Source organism: Mirounga angustirostris, unplaced genomic scaffold (assembly GCF_029215605.1).
Source record: "Mirounga angustirostris isolate CCGP_5_RB_7025 unplaced genomic scaffold, mMirAng1.0.hap1 SCAF_9, whole genome shotgun sequence".
NCBI lineage: Eukaryota > Metazoa > Chordata > Mammalia > Carnivora > Phocidae > Mirounga > Mirounga angustirostris.
The window spans coordinates 134,069,624-134,091,710 of record NW_026991717.1 but is presented as its reverse complement, the minus strand read 5'-3'; the positions used below and the strand labels follow the sequence as shown (position 1 = coordinate 134,091,710).

At 48.6% G+C, this 22,087-nt stretch overlaps 1 protein-coding gene across 5 annotated transcripts; it reads right to left on the bottom strand.

Moving 5' to 3' along the window:
* Positions 1 to 6,541: 6,541 nt before the first annotated feature.
* Positions 6,542 to 22,065, bottom strand: LOC123861893 (interferon alpha-inducible protein 27-like protein 2). Of its 5 annotated transcripts, none has more exons than XM_045901453.3 (6): positions 21,928 to 22,065; positions 9,766 to 9,922; positions 8,645 to 8,773; positions 7,864 to 7,893; positions 7,259 to 7,420; positions 6,542 to 6,749 (listed from the first exon to the last, which is right to left on the bottom strand). In XM_045901453.3, exons 2-6 carry the CDS (start codon positions 9,893 to 9,895, stop codon positions 6,667 to 6,669), a joined length of 534 nt encoding a protein of 177 aa, XP_045757409.2. In that variant the 5' UTR covers positions 9,896 to 9,922; positions 21,928 to 22,065; the 3' UTR covers positions 6,542 to 6,666. The 5 variants fall into 5 exon arrangements, with proteins under 5 accessions (XP_045757409.2, XP_045757408.2, XP_045757410.2 ...); XM_045901452.3 differs by lacking the exon at positions 21,928 to 22,065 and adding an exon at positions 12,228 to 12,387; XM_045901454.3 differs by lacking the exon at positions 21,928 to 22,065 and adding an exon at positions 12,228 to 12,387 and having other exon boundaries at positions 8,645 to 8,752.
* Between the last annotated feature and the right edge of the window lie 22 nt (positions 22,066 to 22,087).

The following is a 22,087-nucleotide window of genomic DNA, read 5'->3' as shown; positions in this document are numbered from 1 at the left end:
CCATAGCAACCCCTAAACCCAAACCCAGCTCGACTCCCGGGTAAGACTGAGCTCCCACGTGCAGACCCGTTTCTTGACATAAACACTGTTTGCTTCCTTGTCTCCACTGGGCTTGTGCAGCAGACCAACGGAGCCTCGCCTTGCCCATCGCCCCACCCCGTCCCCGGCACTCACTCTCCAACACTGCCTGCCCCTTACCGCCAGCACCGTGACCCCGTCCCGGCCGACAGGACAGGCCGGAGGCGTCAGGGTGTTGGTTCCCACTCCCCAGAAGAGACCTCAGCCAATGATGGATTATAGTCGGCCATAAACACCCATCAGGTGGAATGACTCAGACCTGCCCCAGACTCCCAGAAATCTCTCTGGAGGATCAAGCCTCAGTTGCCCACAGGGCAAACTCACTCCCGAATGGATCCTTTCTTGGCTGCGTCTTTCCCCACCTCATCTTTCATTCCCTGTTGGTGCCCCCTGGGGTCACCTCCCAAACAAACCCCTTGGACTCAAGTCCTCATCCTGGAGCCTCAGCCCAAGACAACTTCCTGCCCTTTCCTCAGGCCCACCCAGGAGCCCACAGGGCTGAGCCCACGACAACTGCAGCACCATATTAGATGGTTTCTGAAACTTGGCTGTGTTCAGGCCTTATCCTTCTCTCCTCTCAGAATGAGGCTCTAGGGTCTGTCTCACAGGGACGCCCCCCGGTCCGGACGCCAGCCAGGTCTAGACCTGTGGGCCTTCCAGTAGAGAGCACAGCTCAGCTTTGAGGCTGGTTAAGGACTCTAGGATAAATCACTCAAAACAGTCCCTAAGTCTTTGCAATCGTCAGGAAAAAGCCTGGCACAATTTCTGTTTGAAAAATGTTCCTTTTCGATGACCTTTTCCTCCAGAAAAATCACTTTTACCAAAGACACTCGAGAGAGAGTCTGGCTGGGGCTGGCCCAAAGGTGGCTAAAACTGTTGAACTCTTCTAGCTCCTCACCCCCTACCCTGAATCTCTTCATCAATTGGTTCATTATGAAAATAATTTTATCTCCCTGAATATAGGCCAGCTGTTCAAGGAGGCAGCTGGGAGGGAGCTGGTGGGCAAGGAGCCAGTTGAAGGCTCCGAATCTGGAAATAAACCACAAAGCCAGCTGTTCTCAGCCTGGGCAAACATGCCTATCTTCAATAGCATAAGAGTTATGAACTCCCCAAGAGTTAGGGACTTTGGGTCTTTTCTTAACAGGTTCTTTTTTTTTTTTTTTAAGATTTTATTTATTTATTTAAGAGACAGAGAGAGTGAGCAAGCACATGAGTGGGGTGGGGAGGGGCAGAGGGAGAGAGAAAAGCAGACTGCCCTCAGAGGACCCCGGAATCGTGACCTGGGCCAGCAGCAGATACTTAACTGACTGAGCCATGCTGGCGCCTCTTTTTTTTTTTTTTTTAAGATTTATTTATTTGTTTATTTGAGAGAGAGAGAATGAGAGAGCACATGAGAGGGAAGAGGGTCAGAGGGAGAAGTAGACTCCCCGCTGAGCAGGGAGCCCGATGCGGGACCCGATCCCGGGACTCCAGGATCATGACCCGAGCCGAAGGCAGTTGCCCAACCAACTGAGCCACCCAGGTCACCGGTGCCTCTTAATAGGTTCTTGCAATGAGATCTATAAAACCGGGGCAGCAGCATTGCCTTTCCTGGAATGGTGTGTAGATTTTATGGGATGCGGCATGGGCGATGTCTTGACCCTAGGAGATCTGCTGTTGATGTTACTTGCTTTGATCCCCCTGTTCCGGCACTTTTAGCTTTGCTCTGTGGGTATTCAGGGTGCTTTAGCGCCATCTCAGAAGTTTCTGTGGGGATTCAGGAGGACTGTGGCAGGGCTCCCTTTCTTCTCAGACCCAGACGGGGTGCTGATGGAAGCCGTAGAGTGGAGCATCCCTCCTGGGCCAGCCACCCTCCCCTCACCTCAGGACTCCTTTCTGTACCTACTGTTTTCCACACTCTCAGACCAGCCACTGTGGTCCCCCTTGGGGCCCTCTGCTCTCGGGTGGGGAAACCAGTGACGACGCTGCACTTGCATCAGAAGGCTGGGGGTGAAAGGAGAGAGAGGGCCAGAGACATCATTTCCCTTTTGTGTCTGAGCCTGATGATTCATTGATGTCTCATGTCAGGCCCTGCGGCAGGAGGGGCTCTTGTCAACTCGGGACTGTACTGGGATCTGGCTGAGCCTTTTTTTTTTTTTAAGTTTCTTAAGGGTGGGGTAGAGGCAAAGAGCAAATCTTAAGCCTTGGTCTCACAACCCTGAGATCATGACTTGAGCTGAAATCAAGAGTCAACTGCTTAACTGAGTGAACCACCCAAGCGCCTTGGGCAGGTAAGATTCCTGAGAAGAATCCTCCTCCCTTTGTTCTGGCTGTTGTAACCTCGCTGCCAGCGCTCTGGGCGCCTATTGATGAAGAACGGGGGTCTCTACACTTGGATGGGAACTCTTCATTTTTTAGTATGAAGCTTCTGCTCTCAGCTGCATCAGGTGCCCCTTGTCCCAGAGACCCAAACCTTCCAAAAATAAAGTGCCAGTTGTCTGCTGGAGGGGACCCCTGGGGATCTGCCTCGTTCCTAAACAGATATATCCAACAGACTTGTGCTGGTCCACCCCAATGCCTCCCTCCAGGAGTGGAGCCCTTGGGGGTCCTCCAGAGGAGAGCTGTCTCTTTCTCCCCTTCTCCACTGACAACTTAAGATTCAGCTTTCTTGGGACTGCTCAGTGGAACCATGTGTCCATGTGACTTCTGGCTCCCAAAGTTGTGTTCCTGTCATCTTCTCTCTCCTTCTCTTTGCCCACGTGGTGCTAAGCCTCTTTAGTCCATTACTATTATTATAGTGATGTATGGAAAAGGACAGGTAAATGCAACCCTCTGTTGGACTGATTCCTCTATTGCTTGACATCAAGATCCCCTACTGTGTTCATTAGAATATGTCAGCTTGCTGTGAAAGAGACCCTCTTGGCTTAAACAAGAGAAGTTTCTTTCTGTTAGTCAGTCAGATGAGTCTCAGCTGGGGGTGGGAGGGTGGGGTAGGGGTGGCTCGGCTCCTGGAGGCCCAGGGTGCCAAAGTCTTGTTCTGCCGTCCTTTTTTTTTTTTTTTTTTTTAAGATTTTATTTATTTATTTGACAGAGAGAGTGAGTGAGCACGAGCAGGGGGAACAGTAGAAGGAGAGGGAGAAGCAGGCTCCCCACTGAGCAGGGAGCCCAATGTGGGACTCGATCCCAGGACCTGAGCCGAAGGCAGACACTTAACCATCTGAACCACCCAGGCGCCCCCTTGTTCTGCCTTCCTTAATGTGCTGCTCTCATCTGCAGGTTCAAGATGGTCATTCCCCTGCCTGCAGAACTCATGGGAAGGAGCCCAGGGGGAAAGATGAGCCCACCCGCTCCCTTTAACTGCATGCCCAGAGAATGGCATCCTTCATTCTATTCATCTTCCACTGGCCAGAACCCAGTCCAGATATACTGGAAATGCAGTCCTTCCGTGGGGAGCATGCACCTAGCCAAAAATCAGGGCCCATTTATTACGTTATAGTGTAGGGCAGAAGTCCAGGCAGGCTTCACCGAGTTGTCTGCTTCGGGTTGTTGTTTTTTTTTTTAAAGATTTTATTTATTTATTTGACAGAGAGAGACACAGTAAGGGAACACAAGCAGGGGGAGCGAGAGAGGGAGAAGCAGGCTCCCCGCAGAGCAGGGAGACCGATGTGGGGCTCGATCCCAGGACCCTGGGATCATGACCTGAGCCGAAGGCAGACGCTTAACGACTGAGCCACCCAGGCGCCCCTGCTTAGGGTTTTACAAGACCAAAATCAAGTGTTCAGCCAAATGTGGCTTGCATTCGGAGCCCATGGTAAGAATCTTCAAATCCCCCTCCCACTTCTAATCTCTGATTCCTCCTCTGTGATGAACAGAGAACATTCTCTGCCTTTAAAAGGCTCATATGATGAGGTTTGACACACCTGCATTATCTCCCTCTGTCATATAACTGAACATAATTATGGAAGTGGTATCTTATCATGTTCACAGGACCCACCACACCCTGAGGGCGGGACAGTATATGACGTTGAGGGTCACTGGGCACCGTGCTTAGAAATCCACCTACTCCATGTTATGCTGAGCGAAATAAGTCAATCAGAGAAAGACATGTATCATATGACCTCACTGATATGAGGAATTCTTAATCTCAGGAAACAAACTGAGGGTTGCTGGAGTGGGGGGTGGGGTGGGAGGGATGGGGTCGCTGGGTGATAGACATTGGGGAGGGTATGTGCTCTGGTAAGCGCTGTGAATTGTGCAAGACTGTTGAATCTCAGATCTCTACCTCTGAAACAAATAATGCAATATATGTTAAGAAAAAAAAAAGAAGAAGAAGATAGCAGGAGGGGAAGAATGAAAGGGGGGGAAATCGGAGGGGGAGATGAACCATGAGAGACGATGGACTCTGAAAAACAAACTGAGGGTTCTAGAGGGGAGGGGGGTGGGAGGATGGGTTAGCCTGGTGATGGGTATTAAAGAGGGCACGTTCTGCATGGAGCACTGGGTGTTATGCACAAACAATGAATCATGGAATACTACATCAAAAACTAATGATGTAATGTATGGGGATTAACATCACAGTAAAAAAAGTAAAAAAAAAAAAAAAAAAAAAGAAATCCACCTACTCCAGAGGCCAAACCTGACAGCCAAAGGGGAAGAAGCAGGTCAGCATAAAACAGGCCCCCTGGGACCTGGGAGTGGAGCGAAGGAGGTCAGGGCAGAGTCCAGAACAATGGGTGGTCTTGCATAGTGGCCTGCTGGGCCTCGGCAGGGAGTGAGCCAACCTGTCCAACCTTCCGGATCCAGGGCAGACCCACATGCCCTGGTGGAGACCCGGACCTCCAGTTAAAGCAGGGGCATTTACCTTCAGCTCCAAGGAGGCCTTCAGAAGTTCTAATGAAGGCCTTGAAGTTGGCGGCATTATTTTGGGAATGTGTGTGTTTTGGTGGGGAGAGGATTCACAGCCTTTATCAGATTCTCCGAGGCATCGAAGAAAGAAAAGAAAGAAAAAGAACCAAATATTGAATTACTACCCTAAGGGGTGATTCCTATGGCTAGGTAGCAACCATGCTTCAGTGATCCAACTAGACACCACTGGTGGACACGGATGAGTCGCTTAACTTTTTTCAATGTCCATAGCTCTACACTCCTAAGTTTGGTTCTTGTTGGAAACCAAGATCTTGTCAGGCTGCTGACAGCACTGAGGACAGAGTGTGCAGGGGTGCAGGTCTGCGATTGGGTCAATATCATGTTGGAAACCCTTGTCTCTCCATAACCCTCAGGATAGAACCCAAACTTCTATGATATGCCAATATGCCTGCTATGGTATGAATGTTTGTGTACCCCAAAATTCAGGGTGCAGTCCTAACTCCCAAGATGATGGTATCAGGAGGTGGGACCTTTGGGAGATGCTGAGATCATGAGGGTGGAGCCTTCCTGGGTGGGATTAGTGCCCTTACAAAGGAGGCCAGAGGGAGCTCTTGCCCTTCCATGACGTGAGGGCACAGCAAAAAGGGGCCCTCGAAGAAACAACTTCTCACCAGCAACCTAGGGCTGCCAGTGCCTTGATCTCTGACTTCCCAGCTTCTGGAACTGTGAAAAATACATTTCTGTTACTTATAAACCACCCAGTTTATAGGCTTTTTGTTATAGGAGACTAAGACTTTCCATGCCTTCTGCTGGGCCCCGGAGCCCTGGGCTGGCCTCTGGCATGGCACTTAACCAGAGCACAGCATCGATGGCTGTCTACCTGTTGGTCCATCCCCCCAGCAGACTCTCCCAGCTGTCTAGAAAAAGTCCAAGTTCCCCAGCAAGTTCCCTAGCACCTGGCCAGGCTTGACCCACAGCATGTGCCCCAAGAGTTGTGGAAAGGAGGAGCAAATCAGCACATAAGCCAGTTTTCCCATGCTCCGAGTTGGAAGCCATCCTAGCGAAGAGAAGTTTCTCTAAGATCTTGTTCTGGGAGGACGACATTTAGGGACTAGGGCCATGAATTAGAAAGGTCAGAGCCCCCGGCAAACTAGATTTCCCTTCTAGCTGCTGAGGAGAACAGCAAGGGCTGGACGGTGGACTTTAACTTGAGGATGGAGCAGTGACTCATGGGGCCTGGGCCTTCTGAGCCAGGCCACTTAGGACAGAGCCATTAGACCTGCAGCTTGGAGGGATGCCCTCGCCCGCCGGCCCCCAGCCCCCACCCGGTTCCTGACTGCCCAGGAACTGAGCCAAACACCCACCCTGGCTGAGATCTTTGAGGTCATTTGAACCAACTCCCCATGCTGAGAGGGACAAATGAAGGCCACAGAGGAGGTGGCCTACCCCGAGTCACACACAGAGTCACAAGCTGGGCAGGGGCAGCCACCGGTCTGCACATTTTGGCCCATCCCAGCTGACTGCACCCCTACGCCATGTCACTCTGACCATAAGACTGGGAAAGAGGAGTGACCCGACCCCCTGACTTCAAGCCGGAAGGAAGGGATTCAGGAGGGGCTGCAATAACAATTTTTATTCCTATTTTCCTCAGGGTACAGTTGTCACCCAGGGTTGGTCCCTCCCTGCATCGGGCGGGCCGGTGGCGGCAGGGCTCTTCTCTGCAGGCGGAGAGGCGGGAAACTATTACAGGCCCACCATGCGGGACACGAGCACTGTCCCTGTGGAGCCCAGGATGATTTTGGATGACAGTGAGAGTCCAGCTGCTCCTAGGGGAGAAGCAGAGGGTGAGCAGAGTGGGAAGGAGCCAAGCTCTTCAGAGCTGCAGAACTGGGCCAGCTCCGTGGGACAAAACCGTGAGGTCAAAGACTTCAGGGCCCCTCGGGAGGGTCTGAGGCCCCGGAACCCCAGTCAGCACCCTCCTGTTTCCCAAAGCCCTCAGGATCTCTGCCTTGGGAGGGCAGGGGCCTGCAGCCCTGGGGCATGCACTCCAATGGAGAAAGCCAGAACCGGGAGCTGTCACTCTCCAGGGAAAAAGGCTGAGCCCAGGTGAGGCACACATCCCTGAGGCACCCAGCCAACCCACTGCGGATAGCCAGCCTGAAGCCTGCACACCCCAGGCCAGGGTTCCGTCCCTCCCTCCTGCACCTCCCAGAGAGAACCTGGAGGGTGACACTTAGGGACAGAGACTGAGGGTAGGTGAGGCTAAGATCTGGGCTGGGTCCTGAGGCTCTTGTCCTCCTCACGCTGCACAGCAAGCCCCGCCGGGGACACTTACCCACGGACTGCAGCGTGGCCACCAGGCTGCCGGCGGCGACCCCGCCCCCGTTGGCAACGGCAGCCACGGACATCATCTTGGCCGCCAGCGAGGAGGCGGCGATCCCGGCCCCGGTGAAGCCCACGGCGTTCAGCATGGCGGGCACGGCCGCCGTGGACAGGGCTGTGGGGGGAGGAGCTGGGTTAAGAGGAGGGCTCAGGGGAAGGGACCCCCCCACACACACTCAATCAGGCTCAGGGGGCTTCAGCGGGGGAGGGGGGCCAGGCAAGGGGGTGAACTCTGAGCTCAGGAGAGACTACGGGCATGGCCCATTTCTCAGAGAGGAAACAGGAGTTCGGAAGAGTTCAAAGACACACCCAGGGTCACACAGTGAATGTCCTGTGTGAGAGGAGATGGGGACCCTGCTGGGACTGTGTCCATTGTACAGTTTCCATGACACCCATGGGTCCAAGCTCCTTGCTGCTTGTTTCCTGTTCCTGGCTTCCTGCCCATCTCCATGGATTCACCTCCTCCCCAACATCTGTACAAGGCCTGGACAAGGATGGTTGCTCCCAGGCTTGGGGGGGCCAGATAAGGACTTGAACCCCTTCCCTGCAGAGACTCACCTCCTCCTATCACAGCTGCTGCAGCTTTGGCTAGAAACCAAAGAACATTCTGTGAGTGGATCCATACTGGCCTCCCCCTGGCTCCCTGAACCTACAGCCCACCTAGGGTGATGGCGCTGCCCATGTTGGAGACGGGAAGAAATGACCTCACCTGAGGCTTCCCTGCTTCATTCAGACATGGGGGATTTCTGGGGAAGGGGACCCTGCAGCCCTGAGCTTGGCAAGGATTGCTAGGGAGTCTGATTCCAGACTCGAATGACTTGTCCCAAATGGATTTGCATGCTTTTTTAACCTGGAGTTATCTGGAGACAGGGTTTGAGGTCCTCGTTCCAGAAAACCCAGTTATCACATAGAGTGTTTTTTTTCAATCTGTGTGTGGCTTGGTCGATGGGGGGCTGTTTGTGGGGAGAGCAGAAATGAATCTTTCTCTTTCTCTCTGCCATCCAAGCCTGATTTGTTTAAAATAAACAAAACAAAATGAAACAAAAACAAACACACCCCTACAGATGTGGCAAAGCAGGCATGCTGCCCTGCATCCCTTCTTGGGTGAACGAGGGATACTTGGCAGAGTGGTTTAGGGCTTGGTGTTGGTCAAGGCGAAGGAACAGGATGCCACGCTCTCTGAACAAGGATGTCAGTTCAGGGTCAATGTTTTCTTAGTGGGAGATTACATAACTTTCTCATATTGTTCAGCAAATCTTTTCAGACTGCAATAAGCCTTCATGGACTCCCTGACTTCCTTGTCAAACTTGCATGTATTGGGTTACCCAGGGCCAGTTACCTCCAACCTTGAAAACAGTCAAGTTCACCACAGGGGATCCCAGCAGGCAGGAGGCTTTCAGTGTCCCCAGCAGGGATCCCAGGGAAGTTGTGGCCTGGCTCAGAGCAGCTGTGGATGACAGGGTGAGTCCTGAGAAAGAACAGAGGGTGAGTGCACAGGGTCGGAGGCCCCGTCCTCCCCATTCCATACTATGCTGCTGTTTGTGCTGGGGAAGGAGGGAGGGCCCTGGGTGTCTGCACCAGGAGAGTGACAGCTAAGTGGCAGTGTTTGCAACAATTGGAAGCCAGCACTAAATACTCACTTGGTGACCCTGACAATTTCAAAAACATAGTTCTCAGGGTGGAAAAAGCAATACAATGAGGTCGGCAGCATACTATTCTATACATAAATTAAAACACCTGCAAACAGAAAGCTAACACCCATTTTGCAAAAATACATATGAAAAACAGATACACATTAAGCATATCAGAAAGGTTGACTTTGAGGGAGGGAGTTAATGAAGGCTGGGGGGGGGGGGCGGTTAAAAAAGAAAATCACAGGCCCAAAATGGCGTCACTTCCGTTAAGGCCCCAAGTGTAAACCAAGACTTAATACCTAACCTGACAGCAGTTTCAGTCCCCCAGGAATATAACCCTTAACCAGTCAACATGGGATTTCCCAGAGAGCACTAGGGAATTTACTGAGGGGCCCTGTCCATTCTCCTTAGGAGGGTGACCTTGCCTAAAACAATGGTTTCTCTCCTAATAATTTCTTTTTTACTGCTCTCTACCTTTTAAAAACTTGAATTTTCTGTAGCCCTTTGGGGCTCCCCTCTCCTTGCTAACTGGGAAGCTGGCCAAATTAATAAACTGACTACTGATAAAGCCAGTTAGATCTTTAAAATGTACTCGATTGAATTCTTGTTATATAACAGAGGCAAAAGGGAAGATAAACAGCGAGAATAAATAGCTAAGACTGGAGAGGGCGCTCACACAAACTAATGAAGAAAATGGGCCCAAACTGAAGAATTTTGTTAAAATCAGGACACGTCAGTGAAAACCAAGGAGGTGAAGCTAGAAGTGGACTCTGTCCCTCCCCATCCATCTCCTCGCCCCCCCACCAGCCCCTCTGGGAGCACTCACCTACGGACACCACCTCTGTGGCTTTGGCCAGGCTCACTGACATTACTTTGGACCCCATTACCTTAGAAGCCAGGGAAGACACTGAAGTGGCTACTGGGAAGAATTCCATGGTGCAGAAAGTGACAAGCATCAACCTGAGTCTAATCTGCAGAGACGGCTGTTGACAAAATTCAACCCAAGAAAATGTGAGGATCTGATTGGCTTTATTCAGCAAATCATGCACATATCGGGCTGAAAGGATTTCAACACCTCCATTTCGACCTCAGTTTTCCTTTCTAATTGACTAGGTTCCTCTTACAGCTTATTTTTTAACTCAGGCAGGAGCCTGGGCGGGCCAAGCCTCCCACGGTGGGAACCGAAACTACCCCTCCACTCCCCAGCAATAAAGACCCAAGGCAATGACCTTCACTGTCCATCTGCAGTACGCACTGATTTTGTCCCACATTTTCCTTATGTAAACCTGGCAATATTTTCAGCACTTTGGAGACAGCCTTTGGGACACTGGTCCACTGTCTTCCCTGCATTGGCCTCACTAAAATAAATCCCTTTCTTGTGTCACCCCTGCTCTCTCTCTCTCTGCCTTTGGATTTTGTCAGCGGCGAGTGGCTGAGCCTGATGCTCTTGCACCCTGCCCCCTGCCCCCTGGTCACAGGGCAGCAGTCCATGCAGCAAGCAGAGAGATGCTCTGAGAAGCTACGCAAAAATGAAGGCTTTCCTAAGAAGGAAAAGGTGAGGTAAGGCATCAACAGCAAAAGAAAAGAAAGGATTGCTTCAGGCCAGGACACCAGGGAGAAATGCAGGTGGCAGACGACCTCACTAGTGCTGAGCCGGACATGTCAGGTGGACTTTCTTTTTTTTTAATTTTTATTTATTTATTTATTTATTTATTTATTTATTTATTTATTATTTTTATTATTTTTATTTTTTATTTTTTTATTTTTTTTAATTTTTTTTTATATTTATTTTCAGGTGGACTTTCAAAAGGTCACCTTCCTGGGAGAGGTTGACATTGTGATGAAGTCTTGGTGTGCTGTGGTGGGGGGGCAAATGACTCCAATGTGGGCTTATTTCTTTTTGAACGGGGTGGAGCTTTGATGGGGGGAGGGGACACCCGAAGTGGGGGTCATGCCCACAACTTTGAAAAACTCGAGGGGCTCCAATGGGGACAGAGAGACCGCTCTGAGCTTGTCAGGGCAGCAGGTCAGGAAAGGGTCCTGGAAAGGATTAAGGGAGGGTAGGAAGTGGCCTTTCTTTCTCCAGGCGGGCTGCTTCCTTCCTCCCACCTCCCAAACTGCAGTGCCAACTTCTTAGCTCTTTCTGGGACTTTCTTAAGTTTCCACAGAGCAGTTTATTTTTTTTTTTTTAAGATTTTTATTTATTTGGCAGAGAGAGAGAGAGCACAAGCAGGGGGAGCAGCAGAGGGAGAGGGAGAAGCACGCTCCCCGCTGAGCAGGGAGCCCGATGCGGGGCTCGATCCCAGGACCCTGAGATCATGACCGGAGCCCAAGGCAGACGCTTAACCAACTGAGCCACCCAGGTGTCCCTCCAGAGAGCTGTTTAAAAGGCACCAGAATTAGGAAATAAGAACCAATTATGTTTTAAGGCACACACTGTCGTCAAGTTTCTCTGGGTTCCTGTTCTCATGCCATCCCCGACGAGGGAAACAAAGGCAAGAAAAACGTAGCTTAAATTCAATCTCCTTACAGCTTGTAGCTCACTGATAGATACCTGAAATGTGCAGCATGACATGACTCCAGGAATTCATAGCTGCCTCAATGCCTTCATGTTTGTTTTATTACAGACTAAAAGTAACCCTAGCTTAACAGCAGCTAGTCCCTCGAGGTCCTGAAAGCCTTGCTTCCAAACTCCTTAGAGACTTATACTATCCCTATCCCCACTTATTAAAAAGTATATAATAATCAGTCACTCCTCCCAATCCCGTGCAGCTCTTCCTGCCTATGGGTCCTGTCCCTGTGCTATAAAATAACACCTTTTTGCACCGTAAAACGTCTCAAGACTTCTTTCTCGACTGGTGGGCTCAGCGATCCCCCATCATCCTCACTTAAGACAATGAGAACAAAGAGATTACTATCCCCATTTTATAGATGAGCAAAGGCCTCTGGCACAGAGGGGGCAAGTGATTTGTCCCAAGTCCAGCTGCTTCCAAAGCCTGGGCTTGGAATGTCTCTGATTTGGTTCCTCCTGACACTTGTCTTTTTCCTCTGCTTAGCCCACTTCCACCCAGGCTTGAACAAGGCTTATCATCCCAGAGTCCCACAGCCAAAGGGCAGGTGTGGGCTAGAGTTCCCTTCCCTCCCTCCTGACTGACCTCATGAAAAACAAAAGAGCCTTCTGGGAGCAGATTCACATGGGCTTCCCTTGCATGCACTGAGCCCACCACCCACCAGAGGCTGGAGGCCACGGAAGAGAGAGCAGCCTCTGTCCACCCCTCCCTGTCTTACCTAGAAGCAGATTTTCTATGTAATAGACTCCAAAGTCTGAGCTTGGATGTGTTTTCCAGAAGATCTGACTCTGGATATTTATAACAACTCCCTCTTTGACTGGAGCACAGCCAATGAGATAGGTTTTGCTTACTGGAAACTGGAAACCGAAACTGAAAACCAGAACTGGAAACCGAAACTGGAAACCAAAACAATAATTGTTACTCGGGTTTTGGGGCTGGCCAAGTAATAGAAATTGACCGGGGGGGGGGGGTGGGGATTGGATGTAGAGAGCAAGATGAGCCACTCATGTCAAGCAGTAATGTCAGCAGCCAAGGGCGTTGCCTCTAAGACCAGACATCACCCAAAACCAGCACAGGCTGATGACACATCCAGAACTGAGAACTAGCAGAGCCAGAAGTCTGCCAGGGTCCAAGACTGATTAAATCCCTTGAAAAGGGGAGGATTTTTTTTTTTAAGATTTTATTTATTTATTTGACAGAGAGAGACACAGCGAAAGAGGGAACACAAGCAGTGGGAGTGGGAGAGGGAGAAGAAGACTTCCCGCCGAGCAGGGAGCCCGATGCGGGGCTCGATCCCAGGACCCTGGGATCATGACCTGAGCCGAAGGCAGACGCTTAACGACTGAGCCACTCAGGCGCCCTAAAAAGGGGAGGATTTTTGTAGCAAACTGGGTACACCCCCTTTTTTTTTTTTTTAAGATTATTTATTTGAGAGAAAGAGAGCACAAGAGCACGAGAGGGCAAATGCAGGGAAGGGCAGACGGAGACAGAGAAAGAATTCTCAAGCAGACACCCAGCTGAGCATGGAGCCCGACACAGGCCTCCATGTGGGGCTTGATGTGGGGTTTGATCCAACAGCCCTGAGACTGTGACCTAAGCCAAAACCAAGAGTTGGAGGCTCAACCCACTGAGCCACCCAGGTGCCTCTTGTTCATTAACTTTTTACCTCTTGTCCTATCTTGTTTGTTGTATCTTATACTTTGCTTTGTGTGCCGTGTTAAGAAGCCAAAGTAACCACATAGTTAAATGTCATTGAGTTTGGAATCCTGAACCTACTTCATAATTGCATTAACTTTGCTTTGTAATTGAATAAAGTTGGCATTGTGGAAAGACACACTCATGTGTGCTTTCATAGTGTACTTGTGACATGGAAGTTCTAGGCAAGGGTTTTATTTATTTTTAAAAAATGTCATTTATTTATTTGACAGAGAGAGAGAGACAGCAAGAGAGGGAACACAAGCAGGGGGAGCACCAGAGGGAGAGGGAGAAGCAGACTCCCCGCTGAGTAGGGAGCCCGATGCGGGACTCAATCCCCGGACCCTGAGATCATGACCGGAGCCGAAGGCAGACGCTTAACCCACTGAGCCACCCAGGTGCCCCAGGCAAGGGATTTATTGGGGCTTATGCTCGAGCAACAAGGAGACAGCACGAAAGAAAGGATCCTTCAGGCTGAACAAAGGCCAGGGAAAGTTTTTAAAGAGGCCAAGGTGGGAAAGGAGTGACATCTAAGCATATAGCGGGGAGAGATACAAGAAGTTGAGTATGCAGGTGCACTGGACAGAGCATGCTTTGTCATGCATCGTGTGTCTCATGAGCATGTTAAATCTCCACCCCTGGGTGTGATTTTTAGTATTATAATGAGGGATAACATTGGTGGAAAGTCAGTGTTGGGGTCAACCTCGGTGCAGACTGGTTTGGTTGGGTCTTTGCCAGGCTTCCTAGTCAAGTCCCCTCTTTGGTAGGCATCCTGCTTCCACATTCCTGCAAGATACGCTGCTCAAGGGGCATAGGGTTTCTGCTATCCAGGAATGCTGGGCGTCAGGATTGAGGGGACCCAAATCCAGTCCCTGCTCTGTCTCAAAACCATTGTCACTTTGAAGGCCTCCCTTCTCTTCTTGCCTTGAATTGTTTGAAAGTAAGGTAATCTCTACATAAGAAACCTTTACCTACAACACAGAGCAAACTACGTTAACATACCTGCCTGTAACTCTCAAACACAATCTAGAGCTTAAACTGTACCCAAGGTAATAATCGATATTGTTTAAAGCTCTATAAGGAACTTAAAAAATGCAACTGATACCAACCCAAAAGCAGGTGACAACCCAGTGACTGCAACCAAGGACTTGGTCAAGGCAGACAGATAACCCCGCAATTAGAGCCTAAAATCTTCTCTCAAGAATTATAATCAACCTTTGATTTTATGTGCTTAAACTTTGAGGCTGATTTCTCCTTCCTTTCACCTTTAAAATTCCTCCCCTGCATGGAGGTGGTAAGATGGTTGGTTGTCTGGGACATTAGCCTGCCATCTTCTTGGCTAGTGGGCTTTCTCAAATAAATTGTATGCCTTGCTTCAACAACTTGTCACTCAACTTATTGGACGGTCCTGAGGTGAGCAGCTCGATCGCGGGTTCAGTAACCCTGTCAGGGGTACAGAGGAGGGTCTTAGTGTCCCTGCAGAAGTTGTTTCTTAAGTAACTTTTATTTAAAATAGTCAATATACCCACATGGCACATTTTGTGGCAGCCTGCCTTTGGTCCCTACACCAGCCAAGGGAAACATCAAGTTATTATAGAGAGGATCTGGTCACTGTATCCACCACCATCAGCTAATATAAAGTGCTTTGTCATTTAATTCGGGGATAGGATGTACTGTCTGCATAATACAGTTCATAACAAATCTGATCGAAGTTCTAGAACAAAAGGATAAATACTGATTTCTAATAAAGACAAGAAGGTGGTTTTCAGAATAATATTAATCCTTGCAGTGGCCGACGTTCAGTTATTCAGAAAGCCTCTACTGAAGGCTGGCCCATCACGCCAGACACTGATCCAGGCACTGAGACAGCACAAGACCCAAACGAGATCAAAGTACCTGTCCTCACAGTTTACAAGTCAGCAGGAGGGAGGGAGGGGGGATGAAACCAGATAAACAACTGTAAAGTCACACAGTCTATTATTTGAAGAAGTACCAAGGCAAAAGGAGGTGAAGGTATGAGCCAAGCGGAATTATGGGGGGGAAGTCCTTCCTGGTAGAAGGAACAAAGATGGCAAAGAGCCAGGTATGAGAGGAACAGGGAGGAGGCCAGTGTGGCTACAGCAGGTGGTTGAGAGAGAGAGGTAGGAGCTAAAGTCAGAAGCTGACAGGGAGCCAGGCCATGTGGGGCCTCATAAGCCATTGCAAGGACTTGGTCTTAGTCTCTGAGCAAAATGGGAAGGTCTTGCAGAGGCGGACAGAGAAATGGCACCATCGGGTTCACGATAGCTGTTGCATTGAGAACAGACTGAAAAGGTGTGCTGGAAAGTGGAACATTTGACTCTTCAGAGTTTAAGGATCTTTTTGGTTAAGTCCTTGGGTTTCTCGGGGCCAAACTAATACCTAATTGGGATGTGCTGCTGGGTGGGGGTTGTGCAGTGTTTTATAGTGTACTTCGTTTCATGGAAATTTTCTTGAGGCTGGTGGGTGACGTAGTTCAATTTAACCTGTTTGATGACCAACTTATCCTAACACAGGAGTCTTTGGGTTTGGGGGCGATTGCTCTAATAGCTCTTAGGTTCGCGACCCGTGCCCACCAATTTTTGTGGCTTTTTGGCTTTGGAGATCCCCGTTAGCAATAGCCTTTATCTACATAAAATAAGACAAACATATGCATCTCGGCACACCAACAGTACCCAAGAAATGTTACTGTGACTGGCCAAGAGAAATTGCTGTGCACACCACCAGCAATTCTCAGCGTGGACTAACCCAGAAGACTAGTAAATGGGGACTGCACACTAGAGCTGGGGAAGGAATCCCCAACAACCAGGGAATTGTGAACTGAACCAAGGGACTGGGGACTCAGGTTCTGGGCAGAACTGTCTGCCAGCTGAAGCTGACCTGCTAAACCCAGGACTGGAGAGCGAATCTGATGGGGAGCTCAATGCAGAGAGCAGAGCTCAGAACTGAAAGGAATTTAGCCCTAGTCCTACACGGCAGCATGGGTTGGTGGTGAACAGCATGACGTTCTGGTTAATGACATGGAAACGTGTAGTAAAAGCTTCCATTCCATTTGGCTCAGAAATTTTGCTTTTTGGAATTCTTTTTAAGAAAAGAATCAGACACGCACACAAAAATGTCAGCACATGAATGGTTATCATGGTGTTACTGATGACAGCAAATGTTTGAAACAGGAAATCAAGTCAATAAAATGTTGTACCTCCACATAATACAATTCTATGCAGCCACTGATCATGGAGGCAAAGGCAGGTTTGCCACAATGTGAAAGAAGCCTGAGCTCAGGGACCCTTTCCTGCGCTGGCTCCTTCTAAGATCCCGAGAGCGATTCTTTTTTTTTTTTTTTTTAAAGATTTTATTTATTTATTTGACAGAGAAAGACACAGCGAGAGAGGGAACACAAATGGGGAGTGGGAGAGGGAGAAGCAGACTCCCTGCCGAGCAGGGAGCCCGATGCGGGACTCGATCCAGGGACTCCAGGATCATGACCTGAGCCGAAGGCAGTCTCTTAACCAACTGAGCCACCCAGGCGCCCCTGAGAGCGATTCTTGCCATGTGTTCACATCACTATCCTCATTATTTGCAAAGGTAGGATATTCTAAGAGTAATTGGTTAAAACTGCTGTCTCTTCTCAATCTGACTTCCCTCTGCCATACTTCCCCAGTTTTGGATATTATACTGCCACTGGGATGTTGTATTGTAATGATAATTTTTTAAAGAGTTCTCCCTCCCCAATTATGTAAGCGTCAGGCTTCTAAAACTTGGATCTGTCCCCATTTATAGATTTAGATTTATTGACATGGGGAATTGCTCATTAGGTACTGTTGAGAAAAAGAGGCACCTTATCAGATGGTGGTAAAGAAACACCAAATTACTGTGTTTATATGTATGTACTCTGTGGTTTTTATGTTTTAATGCATGGTGCTTGGAGCTTCTTCAGAGGTCTGGGCAAGGCATTAGGTGAATTATGATGACTCAGGTGTAAGTTATTTTTACTATCTGAGTGGGAAACAGAGGTTTTTTATTATTTTTTTAATTTAAATTCAACTAATTAACATACAGTGTATTAATTTCAGAGGTAGAGTTCAGTGATTCATCAGTTGCATAGAACACCCAGTGCTCATTATATCACCTGCCCTCCTTAATGCCCATCACCCGGTTACCCATCCCCCCAACCCCCTCCACTCCAGCAACCCTCAGTTTGTTTCCTCAGATTAAGAGTCTCTTATGGTTTGTCTCCCTCTCTGGTTTCGTCTTGTTTCATTTTTCCCTCCCTTCCCCTATGATCCTGTCTTGTTTCTCAAATTCCTCGTATCAGTGAGATCATATGATAATTGTCTTTCTCTGATTGATTTATTTCGCTTAGCATAATACCCTCTAGTTCCATCCACATCGCTGCAAATGGCAAGAGCTCATTTTTTTGATGGCTGAGTAATATTCCATTGCATATATATACACATTTTCTTTATCCATTCACCTGTTGATAGACATCTAGGCTCTTTCCACAGTTTGGCTATTGTGGACATTGCTGCTATAAACATTGGGGTGGGGCGCCCGGGTGGCTCAGTCGTTAAGCGTCTGCCTTCAGCTCAGGTCATGATCCCAGGGTCCTGGGATCGAGCCCCGCATTGGGCTCCCTGCTCGGCGGGAAGCCTGCTTCTCCCTCTCCCGCTCCCCCTGCTTGTGTTCCTGCTCTCGCTATCTCTCTCTCTGTCAAATAAATAAATAAAATCTTAAAAAAAAAAAAACATTGGGGTGCATGTACCCCTTCAGAGCACTACATTTGTATCTATGGGGTAAATACCTAGTAGTGCAATTGCTGGGTCGTAGGGTAGCTCTATTTTTGACTTTTTGAGTCCGTACTGTTTTCCAGAGTGGCTGCACCAGCGTGCATTCCCACCAACAGTGTAGGAGGGTTCCCCTTTCTCCGCATCCCCACCAACATCTGCCATTTCCTGACTTGTTAATTTTAGCCATTCTGACTGGCGTGAGGCGGTATCTCATTGAGGTTTTGATTTGGATTTCCCTGATGCCGAGGATGTTGGGCATTTGGGAACAGTTTCTGCACTGCTGCAACCATGTCTGACACCAGATGTGTGGGCTGTTCCGTAGCAAACAATGCTCCATTTCTCTGTGGACAGCAGTTCAGTGTCCTGCAATTCAACGCAATTCTGACACTAACTGCAGTTAACCCCACAGGTTAAGGGCTCAGGGTCATAAGACTGCCTCCCTTAGATGCTAATCCTAAGAAATGGGTCCCAGGTTACCCACAAGTTCTGTCCACCTTGGCTACACATTGGGAGTTCCCATGACCCCCTCCTTGGGTTGGACAATTTGCTAGAAAGGCTCACAGAACTTGGGAAAATGCTTGACTTACTATTACTGATTGATTACAAAGTTTATTAAAGGGTACAAATGAGCAGTCGGATGAAAAATTATATAGGGTGAGGTCCTGAACACAGGAACTTCTTTCTGTCCCATGGTTTGGGTGTGCCACCCTTCCAGCCCATGGATGGATGTGTTCTTTTTTTTTTTTTTTTAAAGATTTTATTTATTTATTTGAGAGAGAATGAGAGAGAGCACATGAGAGGGGGGGAGGGTCAGAGGGAGAAGCAGACTCCCTGCCGAGCAGGGAGCCCGATGCGGGGACTCGATCCAGGGACTCTAGGATCATGACCTGAGCCGAAGGCAGTCGCTTAACCAACTGAGCCACCCAGGCGCCCTGGATGTGTTCTTGTTTACTACCCCGGAAGTTCTGAGAACCCCACATTTTAGGGACTTTATGCTTCCTCACGTAAGCATGATCAACTCAGTTTTCTCTCCCGTTCCCCTCCTTGGAGGTTGGGGCTTAAAGTTCCAAGCTTCTAATCATGGCTTGGGGTTTCTGGTGACCAGCCCCCACCCAGGGGCCCACTAAGAATCATCCCATTAGAACAAAAGATGTTCCTGTCACCCAGGAAATTCCAAAGGATTTAGGAGCTCTGTGTAAGATACTCCACATACTCAACCTCTAATCACGCCCTCCTTCCTAATCTCCGGAAACCATTAATCTGTTCTCCATCCTGTAATTTTGTCCTTTGATGTACCATAGGTTTCCCCCCCAGCTTTATTGAGATATAATTGGCATACAAATTTCGTAGGTTTAAGGTGTACAACATAATGACTTAATATATGTATATATTACAAAATAATAACCACACACCATAGTTTAACCATCCATCTATATCATAGGACATTTTGGTTGTTTCCAGTTTGGGCTGTAACAAAAAAAGCTGCAATGAACTATGAACAGGAGCTATGTGACAAAGTCAGTACTCGTCACTTCTGGTGCTGAGTTTAACTATAAAAGTGGGCACAGGGAACCAGCCCTCAAGCTAAGGTCAACGGCTTTCTCATTCATTCTTTCAACAAACACCCATGACTCACTACGTCAGCCAGACACTGACTAGGCATGTTAGGGAATACCAAGATGAATCTGAAGGAAATTCTTTGAGGTACTTGTAATCTAGGAGAACTAAGACAAGAAAGTAAATCTCCCAATCTAACGCAGAGCTGAAAGTGCTACACTCCATAGAGAACAAGCTGGGAGTTCTGAAGAAGGAGATGCTTGTTGAAATAAATTATTTTAATACTTATTTAACTTCAGCCACAAGTTGTAAGCAATGTTCTGCAAGGAAATCCTTTCTCTCTCGGCCTCTTCAATTTCAATCCTTTCATACTTAGAACTAGATATTGAGCTAAGTGTCATGAAACTCGTTTGGAGACAATTTCGTTGTCAGGTCTAACACTCTCTAAGGAACCTGCTTTGGAGAGCAAGGAAACTGTGCACTTACTGTTTTCTTCTCCCTCTTTGTGCCTCCACTAAAACTGACTCAGAAAGAATGCCATTTTAAAGATTTTTTTTTTAAATATATTTATTTGACAGAGAGAGAGAGAGCGAGAGCAGGATCACAAGCAGGGAGAGCAGGAGAGGGAGAAGCAGGCTTCCCGCCGAGCAGGGAGCCCGATGCGGGGCTTGATCCCAGGACCCTGGGATCATGACCTGAGCCGAAGGCAGACTCTTAATGACTGAGCCACCCAGGCGCCCCGAAAGAATGCCATTTTGAAATATCATCCATAATAATCAGGGGGAAAACACCCCCTCATATCGTGAAAAAATAATGAATAAACAAAAACACCATCTAATCTGATGTCAAAATTTCCATCTCACATGCAAATTTCTAACTTCTCCCTTTTCCCCAGCTTAGGTCTGATCCAGACTCTGAGACATAGAGCTGGGAAAAGGGGAGGTAATCTGCTCCTCATCCCTCTTTCGTCTACTTCCTCTCCTTCTGGCTACTTCCTCTCCATACGGCTGCTTTCAACTGCCCAAAGCCATAAGAGATAAAGGGGCGAAAAGCTATTTTAACTTAGCTGGTGCTGTTTGCAAATCTTTCTTGCCTGTCCAATAGAGTTGTCTCCTCCAACATGGAGGATGTCCAAACAAAAGCTACTCTTTTCTCTCCTAGAATGCTGTGATGGTTAACTTTATGTGTCCACTGTGCCTGGAAATTTGGTCAAACGTTATTCTAGATGTTTCTGTGAAGGTGTTTTTGGGACGAGATTAACATTTAAATCTGTGGACTCTGAGTAAAGCAGATTACCTTCCACAGTGTGGGTGGGCCCCATCCAACCAGTTGAAGGCTTTAATAAAACAAAGACTGACATCCTCTGAGCAAGAAGGGATTCTGCCAGTTGACTGTCTTTGGACTCTTCCCCGAGTCTTCACCCTGCTGGCCTACCTCACCCAAGTTTGGTTATGTCAAGCCTCTGCAATCACTCTGGGCCAATTTCTTAAGACAAATTTCTCTCTCTGTATATACATATTCTGTTGTCTCTGTTTCTCTGGAGAACCCTGACTAATACAGATGCCTTTGCCAGTTTTTCAGAGACCTCCACTGAGAATCTCCACCATGCCCCATTTTGACCCCAAGTCCCACTTCAGGGGCCCTATTTCTAGCCCGTTTCTGCTGAGGACCCTTTTGCCACCAAACAGCCCTGTTAGGTAAGGTTCTGTCAGGACAACGCTGCAATCCTCCAAGGTGTGTAACTAGCCCAGAGGGGACAGGAACCCCTGTCCTGCCATGTAGGGACATGCAGCCCTTCCTCCTCACTCTGCCATGTGGACAGCTTCAGTCTCTAGTCATCAGACTTCTTCAGACACTACTCGGGCACAGGCTTTATGCACCCAGGCCCTTGGGGACACACTGGCAAGTTCCCTCAAGAAATTAGTTAAGTTCTGTCCCATGGTGGCTGCAAGGCAGGGTGAGGAGGCTCACTTGACCTAAACTTTATGAATTCCTTTAGGACTTCTCAAGGTCACCAGCCAGAGACAGCATATGGGAAAGGTTTCCCAGATGGCGTGGTGACGCCCACATCGAAAAGGTGACTGTCTACTGTGAAGCTGATTTCTCTGCATATAACAAAGGACCCCGTTGAGCTTGGCAATGAAAGCGTGAGCTTTGGAGTCAGGCGGACCTAGCCTAACCATCAATGAACAATAGGTGAGGCATGAAAAAAAAACAGAGAAAACAGCACCTCTGATACAGGCTGGTTGGATTGTAAATTAGATGCTAAAATGTTTGCAAGGCTCCAGGCACACAGTAGGTACTTCATTCGTGGACAGCCACTGCACTAAAACTAGACCAAGAATAGAAGAAAACGCGTACCGGTGCACGAGCTGGCACTGAGCCGGATGCTGAACCGCCGAATCACCTGCTCCTTCTGCTACCTAAGCCCGGGAGGAGAACCGCCAGCCCAACCTCACTCAGCCTTGCTACTTCTCACCACTCTCTCTGCGCCTGCGCTCCGGATATCTGCGATCCGCCG

What these genes read in the sequence shown, in the direction of transcription:
- LOC123861893 (XM_045901453.3), bottom strand. Translation starts at nt 9,895, where the DNA reads ATGCTTGTCACTTTCTGCACCATGGAATTCTTCCCAGTAGCCACTTCA. An exon ending in GACTGTTTTCAAGGTTGGAG is followed by an intron (nt 7,894 to 8,644) that starts GTAACTGGCCCT and finishes TTTGGTTTCTAG; the next exon opens with CCAAAGCTGCAGCAGCTGTG. An exon ending in GGCCACGCTGCAGTCCGTGG is followed by an intron (nt 6,750 to 7,258) that starts GTAAGTGTCCCC and finishes CTTCTCCCCTAG; the next exon opens with GAGCAGCTGGACTCTCACTG.